The sequence below is a fragment of the Martes martes genome, assembly GCF_963455335.1.
Source record: "Martes martes genome assembly, chromosome: 1".
Classification (NCBI taxonomy): domain Eukaryota; kingdom Metazoa; phylum Chordata; class Mammalia; order Carnivora; family Mustelidae; genus Martes; species Martes martes.
The window spans coordinates 117,099,604-117,115,098 of NC_137888.1; the positions used below are offsets into that span (position 1 = coordinate 117,099,604).

At 39.9% G+C, this 15,495-nt stretch overlaps 1 protein-coding gene across 1 annotated transcript in view; it reads right to left on the minus strand.

The window, feature by feature from the left end:
* Nucleotides 1-15,495, minus strand: part of DRC9 (dynein regulatory complex subunit 9) — a 39,944-nt gene that overhangs the window by 8,927 nt on the left and 15,522 nt on the right. Inside the window, exons 6-8 of the mRNA XM_080815417.1 lie at nucleotides 12,332-12,413; nucleotides 3,577-3,738; nucleotides 2,519-2,593 (exon numbers count right to left, since the gene is read on the minus strand). Coding sequence (XP_080671543.1) covers nucleotides 2,519-2,593; nucleotides 3,577-3,738; nucleotides 12,332-12,413 — 319 coding nt within the window. The remainder of the gene's footprint in view (nucleotides 1-2,518; nucleotides 2,594-3,576; nucleotides 3,739-12,331; nucleotides 12,414-15,495) is intronic.

Below are 15,495 nucleotides of genomic sequence, written 5' to 3' on the forward strand. Positions count from 1 at the left end.
ATAAATAGCCACAGGTCCCTTTGAGTAGGCTTAGGGGAAGAATCACAGTATATACCTGCCATAATGCTGTAGAGTTCATCCTTAGGGGGACCTGGCCCTTCCAGTTAAGGGGATTTGGTCTTTGAATTGATTTAGTTCTGGAAATTGGAGGAGAAACCATGACTCTTCATTGTGGTTTTGGCTTCTAGACCTGGGCTTTCTTCTGTTACATACATCAAGTAATTCTTTATCAGGCTGCTCATTAATTTTGTTCATAGGGGTACCATGATTAATTAGCCATTGTCAAATATCACTAAGAGCAAAGGCATTCTGATTTCTGGTACATCCCTGCTGTCCTTCATGGTAAATGTGTTCACCTTTCTTTGGCAGTTAAGGGCTGCCTCATGTCCTCTGGCTCTGCAGGATCCCATCATCACCACTGAAAGCAGGGAAGCCATTTCAATTATGATGTCACCCACGATCTTACCTGGCCTACCTAGGAAAGCAACCAAAGACCTTTTTGAGGATGTGAGTGCTCCCCTCACGAACAAATTTCTCAATGTCTTAGTATGGGTGTGTCCTCTGGGAAGAAATGTCTCACACAAACTCATTACATGGAGGTGTTTAGCAGCAGATCTGTAGGTCACACAAATTCACTCTGATATTCCCATTTCCCTAAGTCTTTAGATTCTCTCCACCAAATCCTAGTAGGGAAGCTGTGGCATCTCCACCTCATTAAATGTGGGCCACTGCCGAGTCGCTGAGTCCAGTTTCAAGTGAACCGTTAGAGTCACCTCCAGCTTCACGAGCTATCACATGGGATCCAGAATCTCCAGTAAGTATGTCCATATCAATGAACATGACTCAGTCTAGCGTTACATCCCACCCTCGTTGGTCTAACACCCTTAGAATCTATTCCCACACATGTCTCCCAATTATAAGCAAAGTCTTGTAATTCTTTAGGTTTATAAGCTATTTCCCTCTGAATTATAGATATCTGAATTACCTGTACCCTGAAACTTGCTGAGATTTGACTCTAGTTATGGGTCCAGGGACAAGAGGAGTGATTGTGCTGGGTGTTGAGAGTGAGCATCTGACTTAGATGAAGTTATTACTATGGCATTTTCACAGAAAGTAAGACTAATCTCCTCAGACCCACAAAGGCATACTACTTCCACTGGGAAGTGGAAGTTACTGAGTTACTCAGATTATCAATTACTTCTGAATCTATCGAAGATATTCCTATTATGAGTTTCAGCGTCCCATTATTTCCCGATGAATGCCCTAACCTGCACATGAGAACCTGGGCTAGACTATGAATTCATGTGTAATACTGACTGAAATACCACTAAAACCAAAAATAGAACAATGGTGCCCCATTATCACTACTACTAGTCAACATTACACTTGACACTCAAGCTATACAATAAACCACAAAATGGAAACAGACATATAAATAACAAAGGAAAATATAAAATTATCTGTAGTCGAAAAGATTTTCTAGATAGCAAATCTAAATGAATTAACTGAAAAACATTAAAACTAATACGAGAGGGCATAAGGCATCTACAGTGATATGCAAAAATGAATAGACTTTCCATATACCATGCATTTACAGACATAGCTAAGAATGTTTAGCATTGTTATACTAGCAAAATTGGAAACAACCTGAATGTCCAGTGGCAGAAGAATGGCTAAATTTTGGTCTACCCCTCAATGGGATATTATATAGCAGTCGTACTGCTATTGTAAACAGTAAGACAAAGTATATTTTTAAAAAAGTCTGGAACAATATATGTAGTATGATCCTATTTATGTCAGAAATATTAACAAATAAATAGATGGATAGATAAATACTAAAAACGTAAGTATTTAGGTTCATAAACCAGTATGTATATCAAGAAAAAGATGTGGAAGAACTACCGGAATAATTTGGGGCAATTATGAGAGCTTTCACTCTTTCTTTTCAAAATCTATGTATTTCTGTGCTGTCTCAAATTTTTCATTGGAAAATATTTATGTATTGCTTGTATTATTGGGCTGACGATCTGGGAAACACTGACTTCATCCATCCATTATCCATTCACCCACCAACTAACTCATCAGATTGTTTAATTAAACACGTGCTAACTAGGCATCTAACACTGAACAAGGAACATGGTACATAATCCCTAAACTGCCTGGGTATAAGATCCCATTCCTAATAGCCTCCCAGATTTTTGTTTTTAGTAAAGCCCTGTGAGATAGGAGATATAAATTATTTTCTTTAACCACAAATTTGGAACTGTTTACTGAAAATTTATTAGCTTTCTCAAAGGTAAACTGAATTCTAAGCTAGAAATTTTTTCCTTATTCATCCAACAGGGATATTTTTTTAAAACTCCACTCAGCTTAGTTTGTTATTAGTTTTAGAAATACTAATTAAAACCACTTTAGTCACATATAATTCACACAAGAAGAAATAAGATGAATAAAGAAATACGTATTTTGTAAGTGGAACACAAACCCATCAGAGTGTGGAAAAGTTTTGGGGACCTACCTGCTGCTCTTTTCTAAGGAACGTTTCAATCTCCAGATGAATCCTGTTCTCTTCTTCAGTTTTCAACCTCAGTTTCTGTGACAACAATAAACCAGTATCAGGAATTCTTGCCAGCAGGGTTTGGAATGAGAAATTCTCAAGATTAGAGATCTGTGACCAGATCTCAATTTTCTTTACCAGCTGAGATCCCAAGAATCCTGCCATATTGCTCTAGGGTCGGGAAATCATTCCCTTCAACCCAGTTCATGTTCACAAATGTCGCTGGGCCATGTGCCAGACATTGTAGGGGACACATGCCAGTGCCCAGGACAAAAGGACCACGATCCGCTTGCCTGGATAAAGTGATGTCAATTGAAGGAGAGAAACCATGCTTCAAGGGCACAAGGTTCTTAGGCCTAGAAAAGGAAATTCCAGAGTGCAAGGAAAGTTTGTAGTCAGGGTTGTCTGACTAACCCAGGGGAGTAAGCTTTCAAATAAGTGGGGGCCCAGAGAAAGCAGTCCTCCTCCCCAGGGATGACATGTTTGTTCCTTCCCACCTACCTACTGTTCATTTAGCCATTGGAGTCTTCCTTTTCTAGTGAGGGTCTGCCCCTTGTTTCTTTTTCCTGCTATTTTCCACGGTGAATTTCCAGCCTTATAAATCTAGGTTTGAATGAAATTCAGCTCTCTTGATTTTATATTTCTTAATGGAGGGATAAAAGGTACCAGCTGGGCAACAGCAAAAACCCACACTTAGTAGGTATCTAGTTTTGCCCGCATTACCAGGAGAAATGGCAAGTAGTTTTATAAAATAAGGATAAAGTGACCAAGGGAAGAAAGTACAACTGATTTTCAAAGTCGTCCCAAAAAGCAGTGGATGTCGGCTACAGCCCCTCCGAATGTCTGCCTGCAAATACACAAGACCTCATTCTATTTTTACTTCTGGTCTCAAATGTGAGAGCTGCAGGAGAGCTGGAGCAAAGATCAAGATACTCTCCCTCTCCTTCCTCCTCTGTTAGCTGAAGCAATATGAAGAGTGACAGCTCGAATGTGTTCATTCCTCATGCAGCAGTGATTACCTCTATCTCTTCCAGCAAAAGCTCCTCAGTTCTGTTACATTTCTTCTGGGTCTGGGAGATCTGCAGCTCAGTGTTTTTCTTCATATAGCGATTTTCCATGTTGGTTTTTGCCTTCATCTCTTGCAACTGGTCCCTGAGGTGAGCAATATATTCATTCCGACTCTATAGAGGTAAGACCAAGTTTCTCAATTAAGATACATGCAGGGGGTGCCTGGGTGGCTCAGTTCCTTGGGCATTCAACTCTTGATTTCAGCTCAGGTCATGTTCTCAGGGTCATAAGATGGAACCTGGCATTGGGCTCTCTGCTCAGTAGGGAATCTGCTTGAGATTCTCTCTCTCTCCCCCTCCCTTACCCACTGCCCCTCCCCCCGGCCCCCCCCTCTCTAAAATAAATAAATCAGGGGCACCTGGGTGGCTCAGTGGGTTAAGCATCTGCCTTCGGCTCAGATCATGATCTCAGGGTCCTGGGATCAAGCCCCACATTGGGTTCCCTGCTCAGCAGGGAGCCTGCTTCCCTCTCTCTCTCTGCCTGCCTCTCTGCCTGCTTGTGGTCTCTGTCTGTCGAATGAATAAATAAAATCTTTTAATATAATAAATAAATAAATCATTTTTAAAATAATAAAGTAAAAAAAATACATTCTACCTCCATTCAGTTCAGCCAGTGGCTAAAGCCTACCTTTTGTATCTATAAATCAATACGAAAATGGATCTATTTTACTATTACTGCAGTACAGGAAAGTTAGCCAATAATCATGGACAGTATACATGAAAACGAAGGCTAAGTAGTTCTAAGCATCAGGAATGGGAGATTTTTTTCCTAGTACACTATTTGGATAGTCTGTATACACAAAGATTTCTCATTACCATCTCATTTTGGTAGAAAGAGCACTGCTCTAAATGATCAAAAGACCTGTCTTCTCACCCAAGCCCCCAATAGCTGTGTCAGCCTGGCCAAGTCAGTTAAACTCTGCACGTTTTACCTGCTATAAAATAAAAACATTAATATCTGCCCTATCTGGAATATCTCAGCAAGTGATTATAACGAGTTAATTAAGAATATGTAAAAACTCTTTCCAGGTCCCAAAGAGCTTGGCAATTTTAAGGTTTCAATATTCATTTAAAAACTATTCATTCAGGGACACCTGGGTGGCTCAGTTGGCTAAGCGGCTGCCTTCGGCTCAGGTCATGATCCCAGTGTCCTGGGATTGAGTCCCACATCGGGCTCCTTGCTCGGCAGGGAGCCTGCTTCTCTCTCTGTCTCTGCCTGCCACTCTGTCTGCCTGTGCTCGCTCTCGCTCTCTCTCTCTCTCTGACAAATAAATAAATAAAATCTTTAAAAACTATCCATTCAGTACCATACTAAGCTAAATAGTGGAGACCTAATAGACGTGGTCTTTGCCCTCACAGAGCTTACGGTCTAGTGATAGAGATGTGATTAAAATAAAACAAACTTTTTGAGGCACCTGGCTGGCTCAGTTGGTGGAATGTGCACCTCTTGATCTCAGGGTAATGAGTTTGAGCCCACGTTGGGTGTAGAGATTACTTAAAAATAAAATCTTAAGGGGTGCATGGGTGGCTCAGTCAGTTGGGCATTTGACGCTTGATTTCAGCTCAGATCATGATCTCAGGGTTGTGAGAGGGAGCCCCATGTTGGGCTCCCTGCTCAACGGGGAGCCTGCTTCAGGATTCCCTCTCCCTCTGTCCTTCTGCCCACTTGCTCTCTCTCTCTCTCTCTCTCAAATAAGATAAATCTTTTAAAAAATTAACTAAGTAAATAAAATCTTAAAAAAGAAAGCAAACTTTTTTAAAGGCACAAAACACTCTTAAAGAATAGGACAACAGGCCATGGGAGAGAGTAACAAGGGAGGCCCACCTTAGATGAGGTAGTCTATGAAGGATTCTCTGAGAAGGGAATGTTAAATCTGACACCTGAAGGGTAAGTATGGATGTCACATGAAAAGTGGGATCAAGGAGGAGTCTAAGAAAGAGGAAAAATAAGTACCCAAGTCCTGAAGCCGCAAAAACCTGGATACATTCCAGGAACTGAAAGAAAACTCTGGAGACTATCCCAGCGAGGGTTGAGAGTGGGACAAGATGAGGCTGGAGAGGGAGGTAGGACGGACCATGTAGGACCTCCAAAGCACTAGTATGGAGTTTGAATTGTAATCCAAGGGCCATGGGAAGCCTCAGAAGGGTTTTAGTCGGGGAGATAACATCTGATTGTTTGAGAAGAACAGACGCAGCAGGAGTAATTTCACAGAGAGATGATCGGTTAGCTGACAGCATGACAAACAAACACAATTAATGATGAAAACACACTGCTTTAGTCAGAGATCTCCGTTTCTCTAAATACCAACCAACTTTAGTTCTGCCGTGTAAGCTGGGTGGAGTTAGTTCTAAGCATTAGAAGAAACAGCAGAAATCGGTCAGGATTATCCACAATGAAAAGCAAATATGGTTTAAAGGATCATAGGCCCCTAAACTTAGTCAGACTTTCTTCAGCTCATTTTGTCTGACTTCTTGGTGTAACTCTATGGAATCATTCCAATTACTCAGTTGTTCCGCCAGTACCAGAGCCCTCCAAGGAGACGAGTATCTCTGGCCAAGAACATGTTACAAGTCCAGCTGGCTAACACATCGCAGTACTTCTTAACCTCTTAAAAGCTGTAGGATTGTGGGCAATTTACTTAACCTAAGACCTTTCTCAACTGTAAAATCCTGCCAGTGTCTTGCACAACTTAGCTACTCAATAAATGTTCATTAAATGCATTTTAAGAAAGGTCTTTTTTGGCTCACTTTTCCCCTTCTTTCTACACTCTCTTTCCTTTTCCCATCTCTTCCCATTTTGCTTCCCTCCTCCCTTCTGATTCAAGCTGTATGGTGGTCAGTGATAAAGTCTGGATTTCTAGGAAGACTTGAGTTAGAGCGAAATGTGACAGCTTCACTTCCTCATCGGCAGGAATCTTTATACCTATCTAACCATGTAGTCTTTCTTTGATGCCCTGCTTATACACCACTTAAGCCCAGAAAACCTTTTCTAGAAAACCTCAGCCCATATAAATAACTGCAGTTTTGTTTCTCACAGAATCTAACGGTGTTGAACAGTTAGGTATTCATTAAATAGCATCAACACACAGATATACTTTCAAAGACTCAAGAAAATGTTCTGGTCAGTTTTCTTTCTCAAACCAAATATTGAGTCTTTCAGAGTAAAAATATGAAGATCATAAATACAGACTTAAAACTCTATGAGTTTCTGCCTCTGGCAAGAAAAAGATACTACGTTATGTAACCTAATAAGGTCTTAAAACATTGGTATACAATTTCCCGACTGAGCTGCCCAGGCGGCCCCATAGCAACAGCATTTTTTAAAAAAAGATTTTATTTATTTATTTATGTTATTTATTATTTGACAGAGAGAGATCACAAGCAGACCAAACTTGACTTACAAATCACCAAACTGTCTTCAGATCTGTACTCGTTATTTGAATTCAAAGGAGCACAATTTAGTAATGGAAACAAGCAGCCAACCAATTACAGTTAATGAGGCTCCAAAGGCTGCCACAAAAGTTTGAGCCAAAGGATTTTAATGGTGGTGTCTGTTTTCATAATTGAACACAAAGTAGAGATGAGGGTTTGGTTGGAGGGAAAAAGGAAAATGGGAATGTGGTCTATTTAAGTGGCAAAAGCCACAGGAAAAAATACAATTCTGTATTAAGTTAACATCTGTAGTTGTCTATGACTAATAGTGGCAGCTTCTAGAATACTCTCTGAATAAACTCTGAGCTACACAGTCCCCCATTCTAAGATGCAGATGAAACAGATCCAGACTTCTAAAGTTTCAGGCTCCAATTCCACACATTCCTTCATTTCCATTTGAACAATTCCCTTTCCAATTGTACCAATTTCCTCTTCCCTTTTGTGATAAAGTTTCCATACACCTCACTGTCTTGACTGATCTCCTCTGAGTAAACTCTTTTAAATGTAATGCCTAATACTATACACAATATTATACATGTCTAACTACAACAGAGGACAAGGGAGTATTTTTTTCCCTGTTGTATAAACACTATAGAGTGCCACAAACTGGAGTAATCAAAACAAAGAGGAAGCACTTCAGATGCTTTACACAAGACTGGTCATGATTGTCAGGCTTCTGAGGACAATCCAGTAAAAGCAGCACTGTAAAAGGGAGACTCTACGAAGTCTACAGATGATGGGAAGGCAGACAGCTTTTAAAAATGCTGTTACTGGGGTGCCTGGATGGCTCAGTAGTTTAATCCTCTGCCTTTGGCTCAGGTCATCATCTCAGGGTCCTGGGATCGAGCCCTGCATCAGGCTCTCTGCTCAGCGGGGTGCCTGCTTCCCCCTCTCTCTCTGCCTGCCTCTCTGCCTACTTGTGATCTCTCTCTATCAAATAAATAAATAAAATCTTTTTTTAAAAAAAATGCTGTCACTATGGGGCCGCCTGGGCAGCTCAGTGATGGAGTCTCACTTTGGTTCAGGTCATGATCTCAGGGTCCTGGGATGGGGCTTCCTGCTTGGTGGGGAATCTGCTTGCCCTCTGCCCCTCTCCCGACTTGTGTTCCCTCTCTCTCTTTCTCTCTCTCTTAAATAAATAAATAAAATCTTTTTTTAAAAAAATGCTGTTACTACCACAAAAAGTGATAAGACCCTAACCTCAGGGATTCATGTTAGAACCTGGCTAAGCCTCTAATGAAACTATTGAAGACAAGTTAGGTCTTCACAATTCTCAACTTACAAGAGTCTTTTAAACAAAATGAGACCTTTCATTTCACTTTTGCCTCCTCTTGGAGTCAGTTCAGGGCTCTAATAACAGGCTTTTGAATTCTGATATCTATTGCTTATCATACACCAGCTTTGAGTTACTTGCAAATTAGCAAACGTGCCTTCTATATCTTCATTTACTTCTTTAACCCATTTTGGAGGCTAAAATTCATCAGAGTCAGTTCATCCTGTTGTCTTAGGTACTCAACTCTATATCCAGTCCCCCCAAAAAGGAAATTAGTGTCATTAAAGAGTACAAAAAGCTGAGAGGCTAAGTGAAGAAAAGAACTGGGTAAAATGCAGAAGTTAGTAATAGTGTGGCCAGAGAAAAACCAAAGTATGGTTTGGAGGATGGAGTAGTTCAGGCCTGTTTTAAAATAAGAAGCAGGGGTGCCTGGGTGGCTCAGTCGGTTAAGTGTCCGACTCTTGATTTCAGCTCAGGTCATGATCTCAGGGTCATGAGATTGAACCCCAGAGTCAGGCTCTGCACTCAGCAGGGAGTCTACTTGAGATTCTCTCTTTCCCTCTGCCCCTGCCCTCACCCCGAGAGCACGTACTCTCTCTCTCAAATAAATAAATCTTTAAAAAAAATAAAATATGATGCAAAGCTTCTGCATAGCACTGAGCTTTCCAAAGTATAGTCAGTGACCATGGCAATGCGATTGCTGAATAAAGAACCAAAAGCTGAGGAATTAGTGGTGCTACCATTGGCTTAGGGCCACCCAGTCTAGACATTCATGTGAATCTGGATCTAAGAAACTTTAGGGTTACAGGGCATCCAGCTTTGTGCCCTTTGGCTCCTTCTGTAACCAGTCAAAATGAGTTGGAATGGGTTCATATCCTTCACTGTTACTACATTTAACCTCAATAATCAGGGCAAAGCTGAAGTAAGTAAAGGACTCTTCTTTATCAGCCAACCTTCTCCTTGAAGATATATATATATATATATATATATATATATATATATATACACACACACATATATATACATACATGTATATATATATAACTTTCTAAACTGCTAAGTGTGTTAGAAATCCTAAAAGAACTAATTTCTGACTGCCTACAGTGTATCCCAAGCATTGATATATATATATATCTCCTTTAAGGAATGTGTATATATATGTAATATATATATGTACATATATGTATTTATATATAATTGTATATAAATACTATATAATATATATGTTATAAATATATATAATTATATATTTTTATATATTTACATAAATTTAAGGGAAATGAGAAACCCTAGGCACAGGAGAAAAATAAATCCTCCATGGCATTCTGTTTTGAGAATATCTCCTCAATGCTAAATACCTCAGTGGCAGCTCCAGCACTGGAAAGGTTTATGGTATGTTCTAGAGGCAGCAGGATGAGGTAAGGGTAATTGCTTAAAGAAACTCCTGGTCAATCTAAAGCCACAGGTCTGGAGCAGATTAGATATAGCCCTAAGAAACACAACAACAAAGATTACAGACCCAGAACTTCAACATGGTCCAGACCCTGACTCCCAGGGACAACGCAGATGTCTTATATGATGAGCCTCCCCCATGTACAGGACACCCATTGATGGTGTTTGCCCAGAGAAGCGTGGCTTACAAGGCCCTCCATAATTTGTTGCCATCTCCCATTCTAAGTTCATCTATGTTATCCTCTCCCTTTCTCTCCAAACTTCAGCAGCTATAAACTGGCCTTCTTCTAGTTCCTTATAAATCCCAAGTTCTGTCCCCTAACTGAATATTTAGAAGTTCAACTTTACTACTGCCAATAAGTTCCTACCAGTATGACCCTCACACAGCTAGTAACTATAAACTCTGGGCTCAATACAAAAGGCAATTACATAAAAACATTGGAGTGTACAAAATCAGGCAGATTCTGTTTCCAACTTTCAATGACCTTGATTAGACCATAGTCAGCACTATAGAGTGGAGGGTAGCAGTGGATTGTGTAAAGCAGTGAGAACCCTCATTCAAAACATCGCAGTCTTCTCAGACTGAAGAACCAGAAAACAGATTTTTGGACAACTACAGCCAAATAGTTTTCAATAATGCTGAAAAGGAGAGAAAAAGCTTCACATCTGTTGTATAAATCCTGTGCAAATCTTTGGCTCACTCCTGAGGCACACTGGTGCCAGGAAGAACATAGGCAGCCCTGCTAAGGAGAAAAGGAAATGAACTGAGGTGAGCTACTGCCCAATAACGGTGAGAGTTTTTAGTTGTAGTTTAATGGAGTTAACTGACCACTAAAACAAAAATGTCAGTACACTTTGGGGGATAGAACAGAATGCAGAGCCTCTACAACATAATATTCACACTGTCCAGGACACATTCCAAAATGACTCCATATTGAAGAAAAAGAAAACTATGAACCATTCTCAAGGGAGATTAACCTTAAGATGGCAAAGGTTGGAACTAGCAGACAAGGATTTTTTTTTTAAGATTTTCTTTTTAAGTAATATCTATACCCAACGTGGGGCTTGAACTCACAACCCTGTTGGTACGCTCTATCAGCTGAGCCAATCAGGCATCCAATAGATAAGGATTTTAAACAAAGCTCAATAAAGAGCAATATGCTCATAATAAATAAAAAACAAGAAACCTCAGCAGAGAAATAGAACTATAAAAAAAGAACTAAATGGAAATTCTAAAACTAATTTTCTAAATTTTCAAACAAAAAAAGTACTAGAAGGGCTTAATAGTAGAATGGAGATGATGGAAAGTCAGTGAACTTGAAGACAGACAAACAGAGATTATTCAATCACATGAACAAAGAGAAAAATTTTTTTAAGAAACAGAGAGACCTAAAGGTCACTATCAAAAAGTCTAAATAGGGATAATTGGAATTCTAGTAGGAGGAGTGCAACCAAATGGAATTTTAAAACTATCTGAAAACATACTGGCTGGGGCACCTGGGTGGCTGCCTTTGGCTCAGGTTATGATCCCAGGGTCTTGGGTCAAGACCTGCATTTTGCTCTCTGCTCAGCAGCAGTCTCCCTCTGCCACTCTCCCTGTTCGTGCTCTCTCCATCTTAATAAAATCTTTTTTTTTTTAAGTCTTCTAACTTCTATATAAAAAATAATGAAGACTCCCTGATCTGAAGCATAAACTTGTCCAAATAGCTAGGCAAAAGCTGACATTAAGCCCTATTTTATAACTTTCTAAACTGCTAAGTGTGTTAGAAATCCTAATAGAACTAATTTCTAACTGCCTACAGTGTATCCCAAGCATCGTTTTTTCTTTTTTTTTTTTTAAAGATTTTATTTATTTATTTGACAGACAGAGATCACAAGTAGGCAGAGAGGCAGGCAGAGAGGAGGAAGCAGGCTCCCTGCCGAGCAGAGAGCCCGATGCAGGGCTTGATCCCAGGACCCTGGGATCATGACCTGAGCCGAAGGCAGAGGCTTTAACCCACTGAGCCACCCAGGCGCCCCCCAAGCATTGTTTTCTAAGGTTATTGCTTAAAACTTGGGATGCATTTTCTTATATAGGTAAATTAGATAACAGGTTAGGTCCTAATGACCTTAAAAGCCCATCAAATCCACTGTGTACTTGAAATATAATACAGATGACATTATCAAACCTACCCATCATGTATAAGGAGGTTTTAATGTGCTTAATGTCCCATCTGGGACTAGTCTCGCATCTGGGATGCTGGAATACCAGAGACTGCCTGAGATAAGGTCTCCTGTAGGAAGGGGTCAGTGGTATGCCTGAGTGTGATGGGAGGAATAAGAACAAACTCAGCACTCCCAAGGGCTGTGGTCCCCCTGAGTTCTTTGTGGACTTACTTATATATCCCAGGCAACTCTCTAGTTACTCTCTTTATACATTACTCTCTTTAGTAAAGGCATCCCAGGGGAAACAACAATTTCTCATTTGTAGTTTTTCTTTGCTTAAGAAAGATGGCGTCTACATGGCCGTTCCGGCTCAGTAACTTTGGGTGTTGGCCTGGTGATTCTTACCTGCACTTCAGCTTGCCGTTCTCTTTTGACATTAAGTAGCTGTTTTTGAAGAGATCTTATCTGTTTTTTTCCTTTTTCCTCCCTAGAAGAAATGAGAATGATCTGATTAGAGGGGTGCTTCTCAAACTCTAGTGTGCACGAGGCTCACCCCCAGTGTTAAAAAACAGATTCCTGGGCTCTACCCCCGGAGATTCTGATTCGGTAGGTCTAGGACGGGGCCCTGGAATTCACATTTCTAACAAGTTCTCAGATGTTGCCAATGGTGCTGGTCCATGGGACACCCTTTTAGTCATACTTTACAGACCACTGCAATTTGTTTTAGTAAACCAGAAGGGAGATTTGGGTGTAGGGGTTGTATCTCAAATAGCTGCTGCTGAGAAAAAGCGAAGAGGAGGAGGAACAGGGGAGGGAAAGGCAGGGCAGGACATTCTCTTCCACCTGACCTTCCCTCTCCCACTTGGGGTCGGTTCAGCATTGAGTCCGAAGGTTCCCTCCACCTTTTCTCTCACACAGTGTTTCCCCTGATAAAAATCTTTGCATGAATAATCTCATCTTGGTGGCTCTCAGAAGACATGACTTAACACACTTGCCACGGGCACACAAGCAGTACATGGCAGGGCAGGATCCAAATTCAGTGCTATCTGAAGGAGAACGTAACTACTTTAGGCTTCTGTTTGCACTCAGAAGCAGAATTCTGCTTACCTCTAGTAATGCCATTATCTAAGTTTAAAGAAAAACAAAATAACGAAGCAGTATAATAAATAAATAATGTAAGAATAAACAAAACAAAATAAAAACTACCTTAGCTTAGGCCGCCATTATGAAAATATCAGATTGGGTAGTATATAAGTAACAAAATTCATTTCTCACAGTTTGGAAGCTGTGACCAAGATTTGGGTGCCATCAGATTCAGTGTCTGGTGAGAAAATGCTTCCTGGTTCACAGATGGTCATTTTCACTTCCACCTTTATATGATGGAGTGGGTTCTCTTTTATATGGGTGTTAATCTCATTCCTGAGGCCTCCACCTTCATGACCTCATCACTTCTTCAAGGTCCCACCTTCTAATACCATCACATTGAGGGTTAGGATTTCAACATATAAATTGGAGGTGGGGTGGGGTACACAGAACATTCAGACTATAGCAACAACCAAAACACCTTACCACTAAGTAGCACCTAGATAAGTATCGCCATTCAGGAATGTTTAGTAAGCATATACTTAACTAGAATCTTGAGATTGAGATTGTCATTGCCAAACTATAGATGATGTAATTCCCATCTATAGATTAACAAGAAATAGGTAAGAAAGATGTAAAATATTTATCTCTAATAGTAAATTCAGAACCCTAGGGTAGATTCAGTTATATAAATAAGTGAAAAAGAACAGAACAAAGTCCCAAAAGGAAAGAAAGAAAGAAAGAAAAAGAAAGAAAGAAAGAAAGAGGAAGGAAGGGAGGGAGGGAAGGAAAGGGAGGAAGGGGAGGAAGGAAGGAAGGAAGGGGAAAAAGTTTAATATGTATGACTATCCTTAAGGAGTTCCAGGGCTCGGTGAAGAGCTGGGTGCTGGATTTGGAATAGAAATGTCAGAACAGACAAACAAAAAATTGGCAAGATCTAACTCTAGGAAGAAAAAAAGCTGTTCAAGAAAGGAAATTTAATAGTTATATACTGTATATCTCATCTGTGAACTATTCACACATAATAATCATCAAAATACTAAGTATTAATTTAACCAAAAATGATGCTCTAACTATACTAGGGGCATGGAAAAAACCCACTAGATTACATCTAAAACTATATTCCCACTGGTGTTGTTTGCCATAAAGAAGAAAACTGGCCAGTGTGAGAAATGAAAAATGGTATACTTTTTTAAAAAAAGATTTTATTTATTTATTTGTCAGAAAGAAAGAGAGAGAGCACAAACAGAGGGAGAAACAGGTTCCCTGCTGAGCAAGGACCCCGCCCAAAGTGGGGCTCAATCCCAGGACCCTGGGATCATGACTTGAGCCGAAGGCAGACACTTAACCAGCTGAGCCACCTAGGTGCCCCATGTACTATTGATCTGAAGGTAAACATTTCTTATATGTTTATTGGCCCATCATATATCCCCTTTAGTGAACTGTCTTTTCCTATCATTTTTAGATATGCCAAATCAAAAGATGTCTCATCTCTCTGGATCCAGCTACACTTTGATTCATCATCACAATGAGTGGAAATTTCAGCACATTAAGAGATAAAGGCCAGTCAGCTCACTTTTTATTCTCTATCAAAAGCAATGCCCAATTAAAACAGCAATGAAGGCACAGCTGGGCGGCTCAGTTGGTTAAGTGTCTACCTTCCACACAGCTCATGATCCCAGGTTCTGGGATTGAGTCCCACGTTGGGCTCCTTGCTCAGCAGGGAGCCTGCTTCTCCCTCTGCCTGTGTTCTCTCTCTCTCTGACAAATAAATAAAATCTTAAAAAAAAATAGGGGTTCCTAGGTGGCTCAGTCGTTAAGTGTCTGCCTTCAGCTCAGGTCCTGATCCCAGGGGCCTGGGATATTTATTTAAAATATTTATATATTTATTATAATATTATTATATATAAAATACATATTATATATAATTATAAATATTATTATTATAATATTATATTATATATAAATGTAAAAATATTTAAAAATAAATATATTTTTTAAATGGGCAGAAGACACAAACAGGCATTTCTCCAAAGACATACAGATGGCCAACAGACACTTGAAAAGATGTTCATCAAATTTCATCATTACTTACCATCAGTGAAATGCAAATCAAAACTATAATGAGGTATCACTTCACACCTGTCAGTATGGCTCAAATCAACAACACAAGAAACAACAGGTGTTGGTTGAGGATGTGGAGAAAAAAGGAAACATTTGCACTCTTGAGGGGAATGCAAACTGATGCAGCCACAGAAAACAGTATCGAGTTTCCTCAAAAAGTTAAAAATAGAACTATCCTATGATCCAGTAATTGTATTACTAGGTTTTTACCCAAAGAACACAAAAACACTAATTCAGAGGGATACATCCACCTCTATGTTTATAGCAGCATTAGTTACAATAGTCAAGATATGGAAGCAGTGCAAGTGAACATCGATTGAAGAATGGGATTAGAAGATATGGTATATATACAATGGACTATT